Consider the following 15,000-nt stretch of genomic DNA (forward strand, 5'->3'; position numbering starts at 1 on the left):
ACAGAGACACAGAGACACAGAGAGACAGGGAATCCATCTTCAACACCAGAGACAGGTTGAGGTTAATACGACCTCTCCTCTCACTGTTGTTGAATACTTCACCGAAGGACCCCCCTAACCCCCCACCCCGCTAAATCTAACCCCTTACCCTAACCCCCCCACCTCCCTAACCCTAACCCCCAACCCCCTAACCCTAACCCCCACCCCAACGAAACAAGTGCTAAACTGGGAGTGAGGGTGGGCTGAAAGCATGCTTGGGCCTTTTACGCTGCATCAAAGAAGCCCTGGGGTTAGGATCACTGAACTAATGGTGGAGGGGGAGGCAGGAGACAGCACCTCTGGTGGAGGGTTGAAAGGAGGGGGAGGCAGTGTGTGTGTGTGTGTGTGTGTGTGTGCGTGTCCTCTCTCTCAGTCAGTGACAGGAGTGTGTGTGTGTGTGTGTGTGTGTGTCCTCTCTCTCAGTCAGTGACAGGAGTGTGTGTGTGTGTGTGTCCTCTCTCTCAGTCAGTGAGAGGAGTGTGTAAGGCGGTGAGGTACCAGGTGCCAGCTGTGAGATTAGTGCGGGCAAATCCGGTTAATGCGGTGGCATCGCCACAGCAACGGGCGTCTCTTCAATGCTAATGTATTCAGGCCAATGAGGACGTCTTCTCCTTCTCCTCATCTCAATCTAACAATCTGCTCCTCACTGGGTCGCTGCCTCTTGACCCTGTGTGTGTGTGTGTGTGTGTGTGTGTGTGTGTGTGTGTGTGTGTGTGCGTGCGTGCGTGTGTGTGTGTGTGTGTGTGTGTGTTGTGTTGTTGTTTCAGTGCCATACAGACACAAGATAGTAGTAGTCTGAGCCACAGCGGAGCTCACAACACAACCCTGAAGGCATTTTATCAAGGCTTTGCATTTAATCCAGGTCTTTAGGTTTGTGTGTGTGTGTGTGTGTGTGTGTGTGTGTGTGTGTGTGTGTGTGTGTGTGTGTGCGTGTGCGTGTGCGTGTGCGTGTGCGTGTGGTGTGTGTGCTTAAATATCTGACGAGAGGCCATAAGCCGTGTGGCAACGGGGAGGAACAACCCCAGTTTTAGGGGATTAGTTCTGTTTTAGGGTATTAGGTCTATTCCCCAGTGTATGTATGTGTGTGTGTGTGTGTGTGTGTGTGTGTGTGTGTGTGTGTGTGTGTGTGTGTGTGTGTGCGTGGGCGTGGGCGTGTGCTCTGTATGGAGATAAGACAGGAGAGGCTGTGTGAATGAATAAAGAGATCCTGTTTCTGGGTCAGTGTGTCGGCAATCGTACATTCTTCTACCTTGCTCAAGGGCACATGCAGCTCCCTCCTGAGGCGGCGACCGAACCAGCGATGTTCCGATTGCTAGCTGGCCTCTCTAACCACTAGGTTGCCACCGCCCAGCTTAGGACCACCTCTTACAGACACGCACACACACACACACACACACACACACACACACACACACACACACACACACACACACACTCAACCACATGATTACACGCACACACACACACACACACACACACACACACACACACACACACACACACACAGAGTCAGAAAGGCTCTATGCATAATTACAGACCACAAAACATAATTATAAACTCCAAAACAGCACAGTTGTGTTTCTGCTCTTTAGTTAACCTGTACTTCATTACGAAAAACATTTCTATCTCCTGGACGGCTGCTCAGACAACAATAACAGTCCCAGCTGTGGGTGTGTGTGTGTGTGTGTGTGTGTGTGTGTGTGTGTGTGTGGTAGTTATGAGAGCCTGGGCACAGCAGCCTCATTAAAACCATTAACATTTAAGAAGCAGCTCTTAATGGGGCCTTCAGAGACAAAAAGAGGGGGAGGGGGGAGAGAGAGGGGGAGGTAGGGAGAGAGAGTGGGGGAGAGAGAGAGAGAGAGATCTCTTCCCTTACCCACTCGATGTCACATCAATATCGTCTGGTGCACTACAACTGTGTCCTAAAACTAACTTGTTGTTTCTTCTTGCGTCAGATTAATTAATAATTAATTCATCAACTGTATTGAGGTACACAACACAGTCGACTGTCAAGTGTATATGAATTAAATGTTGACATTGCGTTTGTTGTGTTTGTGTTTTCAGAATCTGGAACGGTACAACCAAACGAACAAACAGTTCCATGATTACGCCACCAGGTCTGAAGCCAACGTCAGGTATGTAGAGGTTAGAGGGGTACACCATTTCTCACCTGTCGACACCTGTCTAAATCTGTCTACACCTGCTCTCACCTGTCTACACCGGTTCTCACCTGTCTACACCGGTTCTCACTTGGCACACACACACACACACACACACACACACACACACACACACACACACACACACATACACACACACACACACACACACACAAACACACTGCAGGTCACTACTGTATACACCCTGAAACACAGTAGATACCATAAAGGTAAATTCTTCTCTGTTCAGCTGTATAATGACGCCACAGGTGTGCAGTCTTGTCTGGTAGCTCACAGGGGGGTTATCCCTCCGTATACTTCACAGTAATTGACGATGTTGTCAGGATATTAGAGGAACAACACGTACACACACAGGCACACACACACACACAGGTCTACCCAGGAGACTACTGGGGCTGAGCTCAGGTTGCCATGGTGATGGGCTGCCTCCTTCAGACTCAGTTCAGCAACACCCAAGATAAGGAACATTCTGCATTCTCTCCTGGTAATGAAACACTGCTGTCTGCTTTTATCATGTTTCCTTGAACCCATGGGTATCTGACACACACACACACACACACACACACACACACACATGCATGCACGCACGCACACACACGACACACATGCACGCACATGCACACACATGCACACACATACACACTTACACACACTTGCACACAAACACACACACACATGCATGCACGCTCACTCGCACGCAGAGGCACATACACATGCAGGTACGCGCACACACATACACACTTTTCCCCTAAAGTGTCCGATTTAATTTCTTTCTACCTGAATGGTACATTCATGCACAAGCAATCATAGCCATCTTTTCTTTTCCATTTATTATTCCGACCGGTTAAAACGCAAACATTCCCTTGAGCAAAGTCCTGTAGCTAATCTAATTAATGTATAATTAACCACCTTGATTAAACAGTGTTTAACACTAAATTTCTCCCTTAATTCCTCGTTTTCCTGAGGAATGTTAATTAGGAGAGCAGAATTGACCTCTTGTTATGCAGAAGAGATAGACACATGTTCATTCAGTCTCCATCGAATTATTATCTCCTATCACACAGACCGTTTAGACACCAGGTAATGTCTGCTAATATCCCATATGTTTACCATCTATAATGTCTGCTAATATCCCATATGTTTACCATCTATAATGTCTGCTAATATCCCATATGTTTACCATCTATAATGTCTGCTAATATCCCACGTATTTACCACTAACGTGTCTCTTTCACTGAGTTGGTTTCCTCTCAGTCATAGATACCCCAGTGATTAGTACATGTCCTGCTCCCTGCTTTGTTGATTTGGATGTTACAGGAGAGCTACTAGCAGCTAGTCACTTAAGTACAGTTATTAGCAGCTAGTCACTTTAAGTACAGTTATTAGCAGCTAGTCACTTTAAGTACAGTCATCATTTTATGCACCCAAATTGTGGAATGCACTGCCAGTTTACATTAGGGATGCAACCTCAGCAAATAATGTTCAAGTCAAGACTAAAAACCCATCTTTTTAATATTGCCTTTAAATGACTAAATAATTAAATTAAGATTATAAAAACCCATCCTTTTAATATTGCATTTAAATGACAAAATAATTAAATTAAGATTATATACTGATTAAAGCACTTTGAGCTGCAACGTTTGCAGGAAAAGCGCTATACAAATAAAGTTATTATTATTATTATCAGCAGCTAGTCACTTTAACTACAGTTATTAGCAGCTAGTTGAAGTACAGTTGTAGCAGCTAGTCACTTTAAGTACAGTTATTAGCAGCTAGGCTAAGTACAGTTGTTAGCAGCTAGGCTAAGTACAGTTGTTAGCAATAGGTCAATTGAAGTACAGTTCTGCACCAGTCTGTTTAACTACAGCTGTTTGCAGTGTTGATATGAGTGTGGTGAGTTAGCATGCAGCAGCTGGTACCATATTCAAGGTACCATATTCAAGTATTCAAGTATTCATATTCAAGGTACCATATTCAAGTACCATAATCAAGGGTTTAAACCTCTACTTTTACACTTCTCATTGACTTTGTCCTTCCAGACGTTTGATATATCATTCAGCTATTTAGTTCTACAATAACATAGTTCTCCCCAAAGAATGGAACAGGGTCGCTGCACCACCTTGTCCACTTGGCTCTGCCACTATGTAAACATTTCAGTGCAAATGAAACTGACATTTAGTAATGCTAAAAGCCAATGCCTTTGATCACCAATGACATTGTTGTTAAAAGCAAAAGTGAAAGCCTTATTATGTTTCTCAGTGAATTCAGTGTTTTAGTGTTTGCTGTTCTTTTGCATTTCGACATGAGTAAATAAGATAAATGCAAACGATCGTCACGCTGTTGAATTTTCAGTGTAGAACAATGACAACATTCTAGAATTGGAACGCTTTAGCAGCAGCAGCAGCAGTCCAATCATAGGGCTTTCACACCGGCAAAGAACCTGAAAAGTTGGTTCGGAACCTGAAAAGTTCAATTGGTTCGGAACCTGAAAAGTTGGTTCGCAGCGGGCACCAAAAAATAGTGGTTCTCAAGCGCGAACCAAAACGTAGAACAGTCACGTCGTCAGTGGGTGTGTCCTATTCTAGGCTGCAGAGACCAGCAAGGAGGAAGTAGACAACATGTAATCTAATCTAAATCTAATCATTAGTGATCAAAAACAATATCAAAAGTGTCATTATTCTCTCTATCTTCCTCACATGCTCAGCAAACACACACACGCACACGCGCGCGGACATGCGCGAACGCGAATTTCGTAAGCCATTTCTATTCCAGTAATGGAGCAGCTGATTAGTAAAAGAACGCATATAGAAAGTGTCTTTTGTTTTGTTTCACAGAAAATTGTGTTTATTTCAGATACTGTAGTAGTGGAAGATATTATCCTCTTTTCCAGTGAAGTAGCTGCCATCTAGTTGTGAATTGTTTTGTTTATCCCGCCCCTTCATCACCCAGCGTTGATGACGCGGATGGTTCAGGTTACACTGGTATGAACGCGGGCTCGTTCGCCAGACAGCACCAAGGTTCAGAGGTTTCCGAACGCGAACGCGAACCGGCACGGTTCTTTGCCGGTGTGAAAGCCCTATCAGTGTGTTAATCCCCATGTCGATAGGGGGCGCCAGAGAGCTCTCCCCCCCTCCTGTATGTGATAGTCGAGAGAGAGCATGGCAGCTGGTTAGGGACTGCTCCTCTCCCTGGCTCTATCTGAGGCCCTCTCTGTGTGCTGTGAGCCTGTGTTTGAGGCTCTCTCTGCTGGCTGTGAGCCTGTGTTTGAGGCTCTCTCTGTGTGCTGTGAGCCTGTGTTTGAGGGTCTTTGTGCTGTGTCTGAAATGCTGTTTGTGTACCTAGGCGTGCTACTTTCCTGTGTGTGTGTGTGTGTGTGTGTGTGTGTGTGTGTGTGTGTGTGTGACTGGGGTACATTTTAGCCACTGTGGGCGTATTTAATAAAACCAAAAGATAAACGGTACCACTGAGGTTCTTCCTCGTCTGGAGGGTAAAGGAGAGAGAGGCTCAGGTATTGGTCCTCTGGGCTCGTGGGCAGCTGTCTCCCGTTTTGGGGTCTCCCACTCTGTCTCCCGGCTCCTTTTCTGTGCCTCCTCCGCTAGGCACAGGTGCGCCGGCTTAGCTTAATTGGCCCGGGGTGCTCTTCCCACGGCCTCCCGCCTGGTTGCCTAACGCGGGGCAGCTGGGCGCAGGGATGATCTCCCTGGAATGACGTGGCGGACGCTGTCCGTGGTGCTGAAGGTCTTTACTTCTCCACCGGGGCCAGGGGATGCCACAGTGTGTGTGTGTGTGTGTGTGTGTGTGTGTGCGTGCGTGCGTGCGTGCGTGTGTGTGTGTGTGTGTGTGTTTGCTGCCCTGCTGCGTATGGTGACATATCAGGCTTAGATAGCCTTCCATTGATGTGGTTCATATTCTAGAACATTAGCATTTAGACATTTAGCTTTAGAACCCCATCAATTAGAACCGTCCCATGCCTCTTCTGGCCCTGTTGGCCTCCCAGTTGGAGGTGAGCTAAGAATCCAAACACTGTCAGTTGCAAGTGTGTAGTGTAAGCCAGGTGAGGGCTGGCTGTAAGTCTTTCGGCCGGGGAGAATTTGTATTAGTTGTACATTCCCTGAGCTGAGCTGCAGCAGAGCTTAAAACAGGCTGTGACTGTGACAGTGGCGAGTACACCGCGCTACCTGTCCCTCCCTCCCTCCTTCTCTCCCTCCCTCCCTCCCTCCCCCCTACAGGCTTGTGTGATGTTTTAATCCAGGTTTAATCCCTGGCTGTGAGAGGTTTGGCAGCCGCCCTCGTCCTGCTGTGCCTGTCATGCATGTGTGCACAGGCTGGGTGGAGGTAGGAGGAGGAGGAGGAGGAGGAGGCCCGGCTCATTGGAATGCACGGAACGAAATGACGAGCGGTGTCAAACGGAACGACGGGACTTGTGTGTTCAATACTGTTCCTTATTCTGTCCCATGCGTTAGAATGAGCCCGGGCCTCCGATTTCTACCTCCACCAGCCTCCCCTGGAACACGCTGTATTAGCCCAGCCTGGCTGCAGTCCCCTGAGACCACCGGCTGCTGGAGCATGACGGAGCTAAACCCTTATCTCTCTTTCTCTCTCTCTTGCTCTCTCTCTCTCTCTCGCTCTCTCTTTCTCTCTGTCTCTCTCTTTCTCTCTCTCGCTCTCTCTCTCTTTCTCTCTCTCTGTCTCTCTCTTTCTCTCTCTCTCTCTCTCTCTGTCTCTCTCTCGTTCTCTCTCTCTATCTCTCTTTCTCTCTCTCTCTTTCTCACTTGTACTGCTTTAGGCCTCCCCCTCTCTACTACCCCTCTCTCTTCATTTCTGTCTTTCTCTCTCTCCCTCCATCTCTCTGTCGCTCACTTCAACCACCGTAACTCTCTAGTGCACGCGTGCGTGCGTGTAGAAGGGTAGAACAGAAAGATCTGATAGCTTTCATCATCTTAAACAGGCGTTGATGGGCCATTCACAGATGTAAATACCTACTTCTCTCTCTCTCTCTCTCTCTCACTCTCTCTTTCTCCCCCTTTCCCACTGTCATTTATTTTTCCCTTATGAAAACACTTTTGCTGCTCACTCCTAACTGTTAGAACATTGCAATGGGTAGAGACAGGGAAGAAGACAATGAAGGAGGGAAGAAAGGAAGTAGTACTGGTCAGAAGCACAGTAGCCAATTAGCTGTGTCCAGCTACCTTCAATAGCCAATTAGCTGTATCCAGCTACCTACAGTAGCCAATTAGCTGTATCCAGCTACCTATGGAAGTCAATTAGCTGTGTCCAGTCAGCTGTCTTCTGTTTGATGTTTGTTGTAGCTGACAGTGTTATGCCCTCTAAGAGACAAACCCCTTATTAGCATCTACACACGCTCAGACACACACACACACACACACACACACACACACACACACACACACACACACACACACACACACACACACACACACACACACACACACAGACACTGACCGTAGCCCAGGGAGGGCATACTGTCTGTCTCTCTCTCTCTCTCTCTCTCTCTCTCTCTGATCTCAGGGTTGGACAGAACACTGGACCAGCCAGCCAACCAGTTGTAGCTCAGTGATCATTTGCTCTAGTCTAACACACTTATCCACTGACCTAGTCTAACACTTTTATCCATTGCTCTAGTCTAGTGTAACACACAGTTATCCATTGCGTCTAGTGTAACGTATCCATTGCTCTAGTCTAGCTCAGTGATCCTTTGCTCTAGTATAGCAGTAAACATTAGCACCTGATCAGAGGATGATGGGTCCCCCTGTAGTCTGGTTCCTCTCAAGGTGTCTTCCTTCCAGGGAGTTTTTCTTTGCTCTGCGCACTTTTTTAGTATTGTTTGTGTTGTGAAGCACTTTGTAACATTTGTCTACGTAAAAAGTGCTATACACATACATTTGATTGATTGATGGTCCTTTGCTCTAGTCTAGCTCAATGATCCTTTGCTAGTCTATCTTAGTGATCCTTTGCTCTAGTCTATCCCAATGAGCCTTTGCTTTAGTCTAGTTCAGTGATCCTTTGCTCAAATCTAGCTCAGTGATCTTTTGCTTTAGTCTAGCGCAGTGATAGAAACTCTGCTGAAAGTGAAAGAAATGTCAGACGTCCTTGGAGAAACACACAGCTATGTAACTCTGTTTCTCAATACATGCCATTTAGCTGACGCTTCTATCCAAAGCGGTCTATCCATTGCAGTGAGCAGTGAGCATACATTTTTCAGTATATATCCTCCCAGCGGGAATCGAACCCACAACCTAAGCGTTGTTAGCACCATGCTCTACCAACTGAGCCTCAGAGGATCAGTTTCTTGGAGAAACACACAAGTATGTTCCGTACCTTACGTGACACTGTTACTCCACCAACGCCCCCGAGGCTGAAACTTTAAACACACAGGAGAGGAAAAACAACAACAAAGACGCAAGAAATGAAATAGAACACTCACGAGGACACCGCTGCAGAGCTCTCTTCTGGTGGTCGTCCATAACAGGGCTGTCTCGTGCTCACAGCGGCCGTACAGAAACTGTAATTGAGTCTGTCACGCATAAACGATGACCACTTAGTAGAGGTCATGAGGATTGCTGCTCTGACATCTATAGTATTACTTACCCTGCTCTGGCGTCTATTACTCACCCCTGGAACTGTGACTGAAGAGAGAGAGAGAGAGAGACGTGAGAGAAGAGAGGGTTGTCCTTCTGGTCCAGGGGATGCTGGCGGAGGTAGACATCAGAGGGCCGATGATACCATTCCTCATTCCTGTACCATGCATTACAATGAGGCTGTCCTCCGATTTCTACCTCCACCAGCCTCCCTTGTCCTCATCCTTTTACCCATGAGGCAACGGTGTAGGAGACTGTCTGCCTGGACATTCCTGTAATACAGCTTCCACTGTCCCACCCCATCCCAGCTAACACCTGCCTGTGTGTGTGTGTGTGTGTGTGTGTGTGTGTGTGTGTGTGTGTGTGTGCGCGCTTTATAACAGTAGAGAAACTGTACAGTGGGAGTAGACAGACAGACAGACAGCCCAACAGAAAGACAGGTGGACAGACAGGCAGGCGGACGGACGGACGGACAGGCCTGCAGACAGACAGACAGACAGACAGACAGCCCAACAGAAAGACAGGTGGACAGACAGGCGGGCGGACGGACGGACAGACAGACAGACAGAGAGCCCTACAAACAGACAGACAGACAGGCAGACAGACATACAGACCTACAGACAGCCAGCCCTACAGACAGACATAAAGACAGACATATGGATGGACAGACAGACAGACAGACAGACAGCCCTCCTCTAACCCAGGGTTTTAACAAGCATGGTCGGGGCTGCTGTAGTAATTGTCAGGGTGTCAGATCCGTCCGTGTTTGAGCTAAGCTCTCAGTCCTCCAGCCTTGGGCCCCTCCGGCGCTGACAGGTCTAAGTGGACCCCCCCCCCACACACACACACACACACACACAGCCCCCCACAGCCCTGCAGGTGAGATTGGGTGGCTGGAAGAGAGGAGAGAGAGAGAGAGGAGAGGAGAGGAGAGGAGAAAAGAGGAGAGAAGAGGCCCGCGCTCAGTCAATTGAAAAGCTGTCAGAGCCCAGGCCCTTGAAGGAACGTCAGGAGATAAGACAGGGGCTAACACACTCACACACACACACACACACACACACACACACACACACACACCTCTCCTCTGCCTGCCGAGTCGAGCGAGCGAGTGAGCAAAGCCCGGGTCAGAGAAGCGCTGGTTTGTAATCTAGTTAATTCCAGCCCCTCCAACCCCAGAACATGTCAGACGAGCCCCTCTGACAGCGTCCCCATACTCACTGTACCGCCGGTGGTGGGATGCACCCACTTATCTCCCTCCTGCAGTCATCTGCTGGGCATGGCTGACGGACTTATCTGGTAGCTGTGTGTGTGTGTGTGTGTGTGTGTGTGTGTGTGTGTGTGTGTGTGTAGTTGTGTAGGTGTGTAGGTGTGTAGGTGTGTAGGTGTGTGGGTGTGTGTAGCCCACAGCCGCACAGCAATACGTGTGCTACTACTTTCCTGAAGCGACCCCTGAACTGTATAGACTCTCAGCCCTAGTATGACCTTTCACCCCTAGTTTCACACCTTGCTAGTGTAGAACACACCGTCTCTCTACGTGTGTTCGCAAGGATTACAATCATGTCACCCTGTTAAAAAACTAGCATCTCATCACTTTTATTTGTATTGCACCTTGTTTTTAGTGTATTTTATCTATTTTATCTGTTTTTTTTTAATCTGTATTTTAGCTTGTTTTTCCTCTTTTACCAGTGTTTTCTCTTTTTATCTGTTAAGCACCTTGGGCGGCTGTTTGTCGTTGTAAATTTGTGCTATATAAATAAATGTTACTTACTTACTTACTTATCCTTAAAACGTGTGCATGCAGGCTGGCTAATGACACTAGCTTTTAGTGGTTGTTTTCCTTTCGTTTTTTGACTTTACATTTCCTGGTCGGCCTTTCATTTCTGCTCTTCTTCTCTCAGCTTAGCTGACTCTCCTGGAAACCCTCTTCCACCTTGTTCTGGTGAATCCCGTCGCTCGCGTGATGAGATTAGGAATAATAGGCATCGCCGGTGATTACGGCCTGTTCTCGCGGCGCTGTGTTACATTTGCTCACAGGTTGGAAGTCAGAAGTGACTGCTTGCTCACATAAAGCAGCTCCTCTGTTCTCCTCTCCTCTCTTTTCCTCTCTTCTCCCCTCTTCTCCTCCCCTCCCCTCTTCTCCTCTCCTCTCCTCTCCTCCTCTCCCCAGCTCTCGGAAGGCCTAAGCTGCTCAGTTCATATTTCTTATTTAAGACCTCACCTTTAATTTGCTTCAGTTGGGGCTCAGCCTTTTTGACTGCGGCAAACCAATTTTCTGCTTCAGGCTCCTTTAATAAACCCTGGCCAGGCGCTATCAGGAGGCCGGTGCTTCCCTGATGAAGGCAGTTTATTTTAAATTAAAGGAGAGTTCTTATCGTAGCTGCGCCAACGAGAGGCGCTACATTAGCTGTAGTCTTCTCCTCTCTTCTCCTGCTAGCCAGCGCCACCTGATTAAACGGAGACGGGAGGGACCGGGGGAGATCTGTTGATAGACGACCAGTGTGTGTGTTGGCCGAGGGAACGCATACACCCAAATCAGAGAAGGACACACAGACTGGGGTACATTTTAGCCACTGTGGGCGTATTTAATAAAAAACCAAAAGATAAACGGTACCACTGAGGTTCTTCCTCGTCTGGAGGGTAAAGGAGGGCAGCTGTCTCCCGTCTTGGGGTCTCCCACTCTGTGGCACGAGGTGCGCCGGTTTAGGTTAATTGGCCCGGGGTGCTCTTCCCACGGCCTCCCGCCTGGTTGCCTAACGCGGGGCAGCTGGGCGCAGGGATGATCTCCCTGGAATGACGTGGCGGACGCTGTCCGTGGTGCTGAAGGTCTTTATTTCTCCACCGGGGCCAGGGGATGCCACAGTGTGTGTGTGTGTGTGTGTGTATTTCTGTGTGTGTGTGTGTGTGTGTGTGCGTTGTGTGTGTGCATGTGTCTGTGTAGAACGTTAGAACAGACAGATCTTATAGTTCTCATCGTATTAAACAGGCATTGATGGGACATTCATGGACGTAAATACCTTCTTGTCTCTCTCTCTCTCTCCCTCTCTCTCTCTCTCTCTCTCTCTCTCTCTCTCCCTCTCTCTCAGCAGTGGTGTGATGTGTTGTGAAGGGGTCCCAGGCATGTGTGTGTGTAAGGGGGTGAATGGGTGTTTGGATGTGTTTTAATTGAAACGCCAGGGTTGACTCAAACACTGAATCAGAGATGGACTTGAAGGTTTAATTCGCATTTCAATTAAGCACAGTGTCAAACATAGAGAGGTAGCTGGAGAGTGTGTGTGTGTGTGTCTGTGTGTGTGTGTGTGTGTGTGTGTGTGTGTGTGTGTGTGTGCATGTGGTGTGCGGCTGCATGCGCGCGCGCGTGTGTGTGTGTGTGTGTGTGTGTGTGTGGGCGGACAGGCGGTTAACGTAAATGGCTTTGCTTAATCAATCAACTTCCATGAATCCTGCCAACCTGCTTGGGAAACTGTCTCCCAAATCCATCACAAAGAGATGGAACTGCAAACACCAATTATGGTTCATATCTCATTTCATATTACACGGCCTAATTCAATCTATGGTACTGGGAATCCTGCTTCATTTGATCAGATCACTCAGTTTGTTCAATTAGGACAGAAGTATTCCCATTTGCACCCTTTTTAGTGTGTGTGTGTGTGTGTGTGTGTGTGTGTGTGTGTGTGTGTGTGTGTGTGTGTGTGTGTGTGTGTGTGTGTGTGTGTGTGTGTGTGTGCGTGCGTGCGTACTGTAGCTGTAGGCTGTCGATGAAAGAGTTCTGTACTTTACATCAGTCAACATCCTTCTGTCATGCAAACACACACACACACACACACACTGTTCCAGTCTTGTTTCCATGTAGTAGTTACTGTATCTGTTATGTTGTCCTGTAGTCACCAGTAGACAGCCATGTCTGAGGACAGACAGCATGACGTTCCCCTCCGTACACACTCATCTGCCTCACAACTCACAAACAACTATGGGATGGATAAAAAAGTATGCGCCGTCCAAAACACTACCATGGTTACAATGGGACAGATGAACTTTTCAGCCTCAAACCCAGTCATGATGAATATCCAACTAAACAATACGATCTATAAATAATACCGTTTCTTCACAGCTAATGTCTTTAGTTACGTGATTGTATGACTAGTAAAGGAGTTCTAACGTCGAGGGTGCTATTTCTGACGTTTGACAACGAGGACAACAAGCAGCCTCATTGGTCCGCTAGCTGGCTGGTTTAACCAGTCACAAACTAAACCAAACTAAACGGGTGGTCATCATATCTCTGTGTTTACAACAACGGTGAATATAGAAAAACCTAAAAGTAGCCAGTCAAAAGCCGAGGGCTCTTATTTGGTTCTCATCATCTGTAAAGTAGGTCCTAATGCCATTAAAGGCAATGGGCGGCGGAGGGTTTTATTGATGTGACGGGGTTTCGGCGGATGTAGAGAAATCCAGGAGGGCAAATAGGGGTCACGCTAGAATAATGATACCTGGTGGAAGATAATGGGAGATACCAGGTCATTACGATTAAATATGATAACTCTCTCTCAAACGCACTCATACACACAGACACACCTACACACACACACACACACACACACACACACACACACACACACACACACACACACTGTGTTGGTTCTATGTGGAGTAGGTATTCTGCAGAACCATATCACTGCTTGGAGGTTGCCAGGGTGACAGGGTTTTCTACCTTGTCCTCTAATGACATCAGGTTGTTTATCTGTGCGTGTGTGCGTATGCATGTGCGTGTAGGTAGGAGATGTGTGTGTGTGTGTGTGTGTGTGTGTGTGTGTGTGTGTGTGTGTGTGCGTATGCATGTGGATGTGGGTAGGATCTGTGTGGGTGTGTGCATGCATGCGTGTGTGTGTGTATGTGTGTGTGTGTGTGTGTGTGTGTGTGTACCAGGTTATTTATCACAGTTGTGTTAGCCAACGCTACGCCTGTCATCTAACTGTATTAATGAATGTCCTCTCTGCCGGTAATTCACTTGAACCTGTCCCTCTGCATTCATTCATCCTTCTATTCCAGAGAGAGGGGGAGAGGGGGAGAGAGAGAGAGAGAGAGAGAGAGAGAGAGAGAGAGAGAGAGAGAGAGAGAGAGAGAGAGAGAGGGGGAGGGATGGAGGGAGACAGAGAGGGGGGAAAGGGAGAGTTTTTTTAGAGAAAAGATGTGACCTATCAGTGTGTATTAATGTGAGGGAGGCAGCATCGTGTTGTCCCTACACTTCATAAAACACCTTTTTTTCAGAGGAGCTTCGATGTTACAGATTACCACCGTACTCTTAGAATGGAGTGTGTGTGTATCCCTGTTTGATGAATGCTTGTGCAACCTTAACACTCCTTCCTCCCTCTCTCTCCCCCTTCCCCCTCCCTCCCTCTGTCTCTCTCCCTCTCTCTCTCTCCCTCCCTCTCTCCCTCTCTCTGTCTCTCTCTCTCCCTCCCTCTCTCTCTCCCTCTCTCTCTCTCTCTCTCACCCCCTCTCTCCCCCTACCTCCCCTTCCGTCCCTCTCTCCCTCCATCCCTCTCTCCCACCCTCACCCCCCCCCCCTCCGTCCCCCCCCCTCCGTCCCTCCACCCAGACCTCGTAACACAGAGCCAGTGTGTGTGGGTCTCCAGTCTCAGATCGTGTCCTGCTACAGAGAGAATAAGGACCAGACACTCCACTGCTCTGACCTGGCCAAGGAGTACATGCAGTGTATCCATGCTGCCAAGAAGGTGAGTGTGTCTACACACACACACACACACACACACACATACACACACACACACACACTAGGGTTGTAACGGTACAGACACTTTTCGGTTCGGCACGTCCCGCGGTTTTGAAGTCACGGTTCGGTACGTTTTCGGTACAGCAGGGTAAGAATTCACAAAACATGTGTATCTTTTTTTTGCTCATTATTATTATTAAACAGTGGTTTACTGAACAAGTAGTGGCTCTTCCTTTCTGAACACTAGAACAGCCATGCCTTTTTTACCTACTAAAAGAGCCACCTCTTTACAATGCTAAGCTGCTATTTACACACAACGACCACTAGTTGGCCGCTTGTAAATTAGCCTGATTCCTACACAGAAAAACTGCAAAATAGCGTTATATTAGCTTATCCTGATGTGATTTTGAAAATGCAAGGATACTGGTTGGTAAAATGCACATATCTAGGAAAAGTC

At 47.7% G+C, this 15,000-nt stretch overlaps 1 protein-coding gene across 4 annotated transcripts in view; it reads left to right on the forward strand.

Annotated features, from left to right (window-relative positions):
• The window catches only part of chchd6a (coiled-coil-helix-coiled-coil-helix domain containing 6a), a 48,093-nt gene that overhangs the window by 21,840 nt on the left and 11,253 nt on the right, over nt 1-15,000 (forward strand). For all 4 annotated transcript variants that reach the window (XM_080535278.1, XM_080535280.1, XM_080535279.1 and 1 more), the window contains 2 exons: nt 2,104-2,174; nt 14,412-14,547. In XM_080535278.1, the coding sequence (XP_080391404.1) occupies nt 2,104-2,174; nt 14,412-14,547 (207 nt within the window). The remainder of the gene's footprint in view (nt 1-2,103; nt 2,175-14,411; nt 14,548-15,000) is intronic.

The sequence above is a fragment of the Nansenia antarctica genome (genome assembly GCF_963989245.1).
Source record: "Nansenia antarctica genome assembly, chromosome: 6".
Taxonomy (NCBI): Eukaryota; Metazoa; Chordata; class Actinopteri; order Argentiniformes; family Microstomatidae; genus Nansenia; species Nansenia antarctica.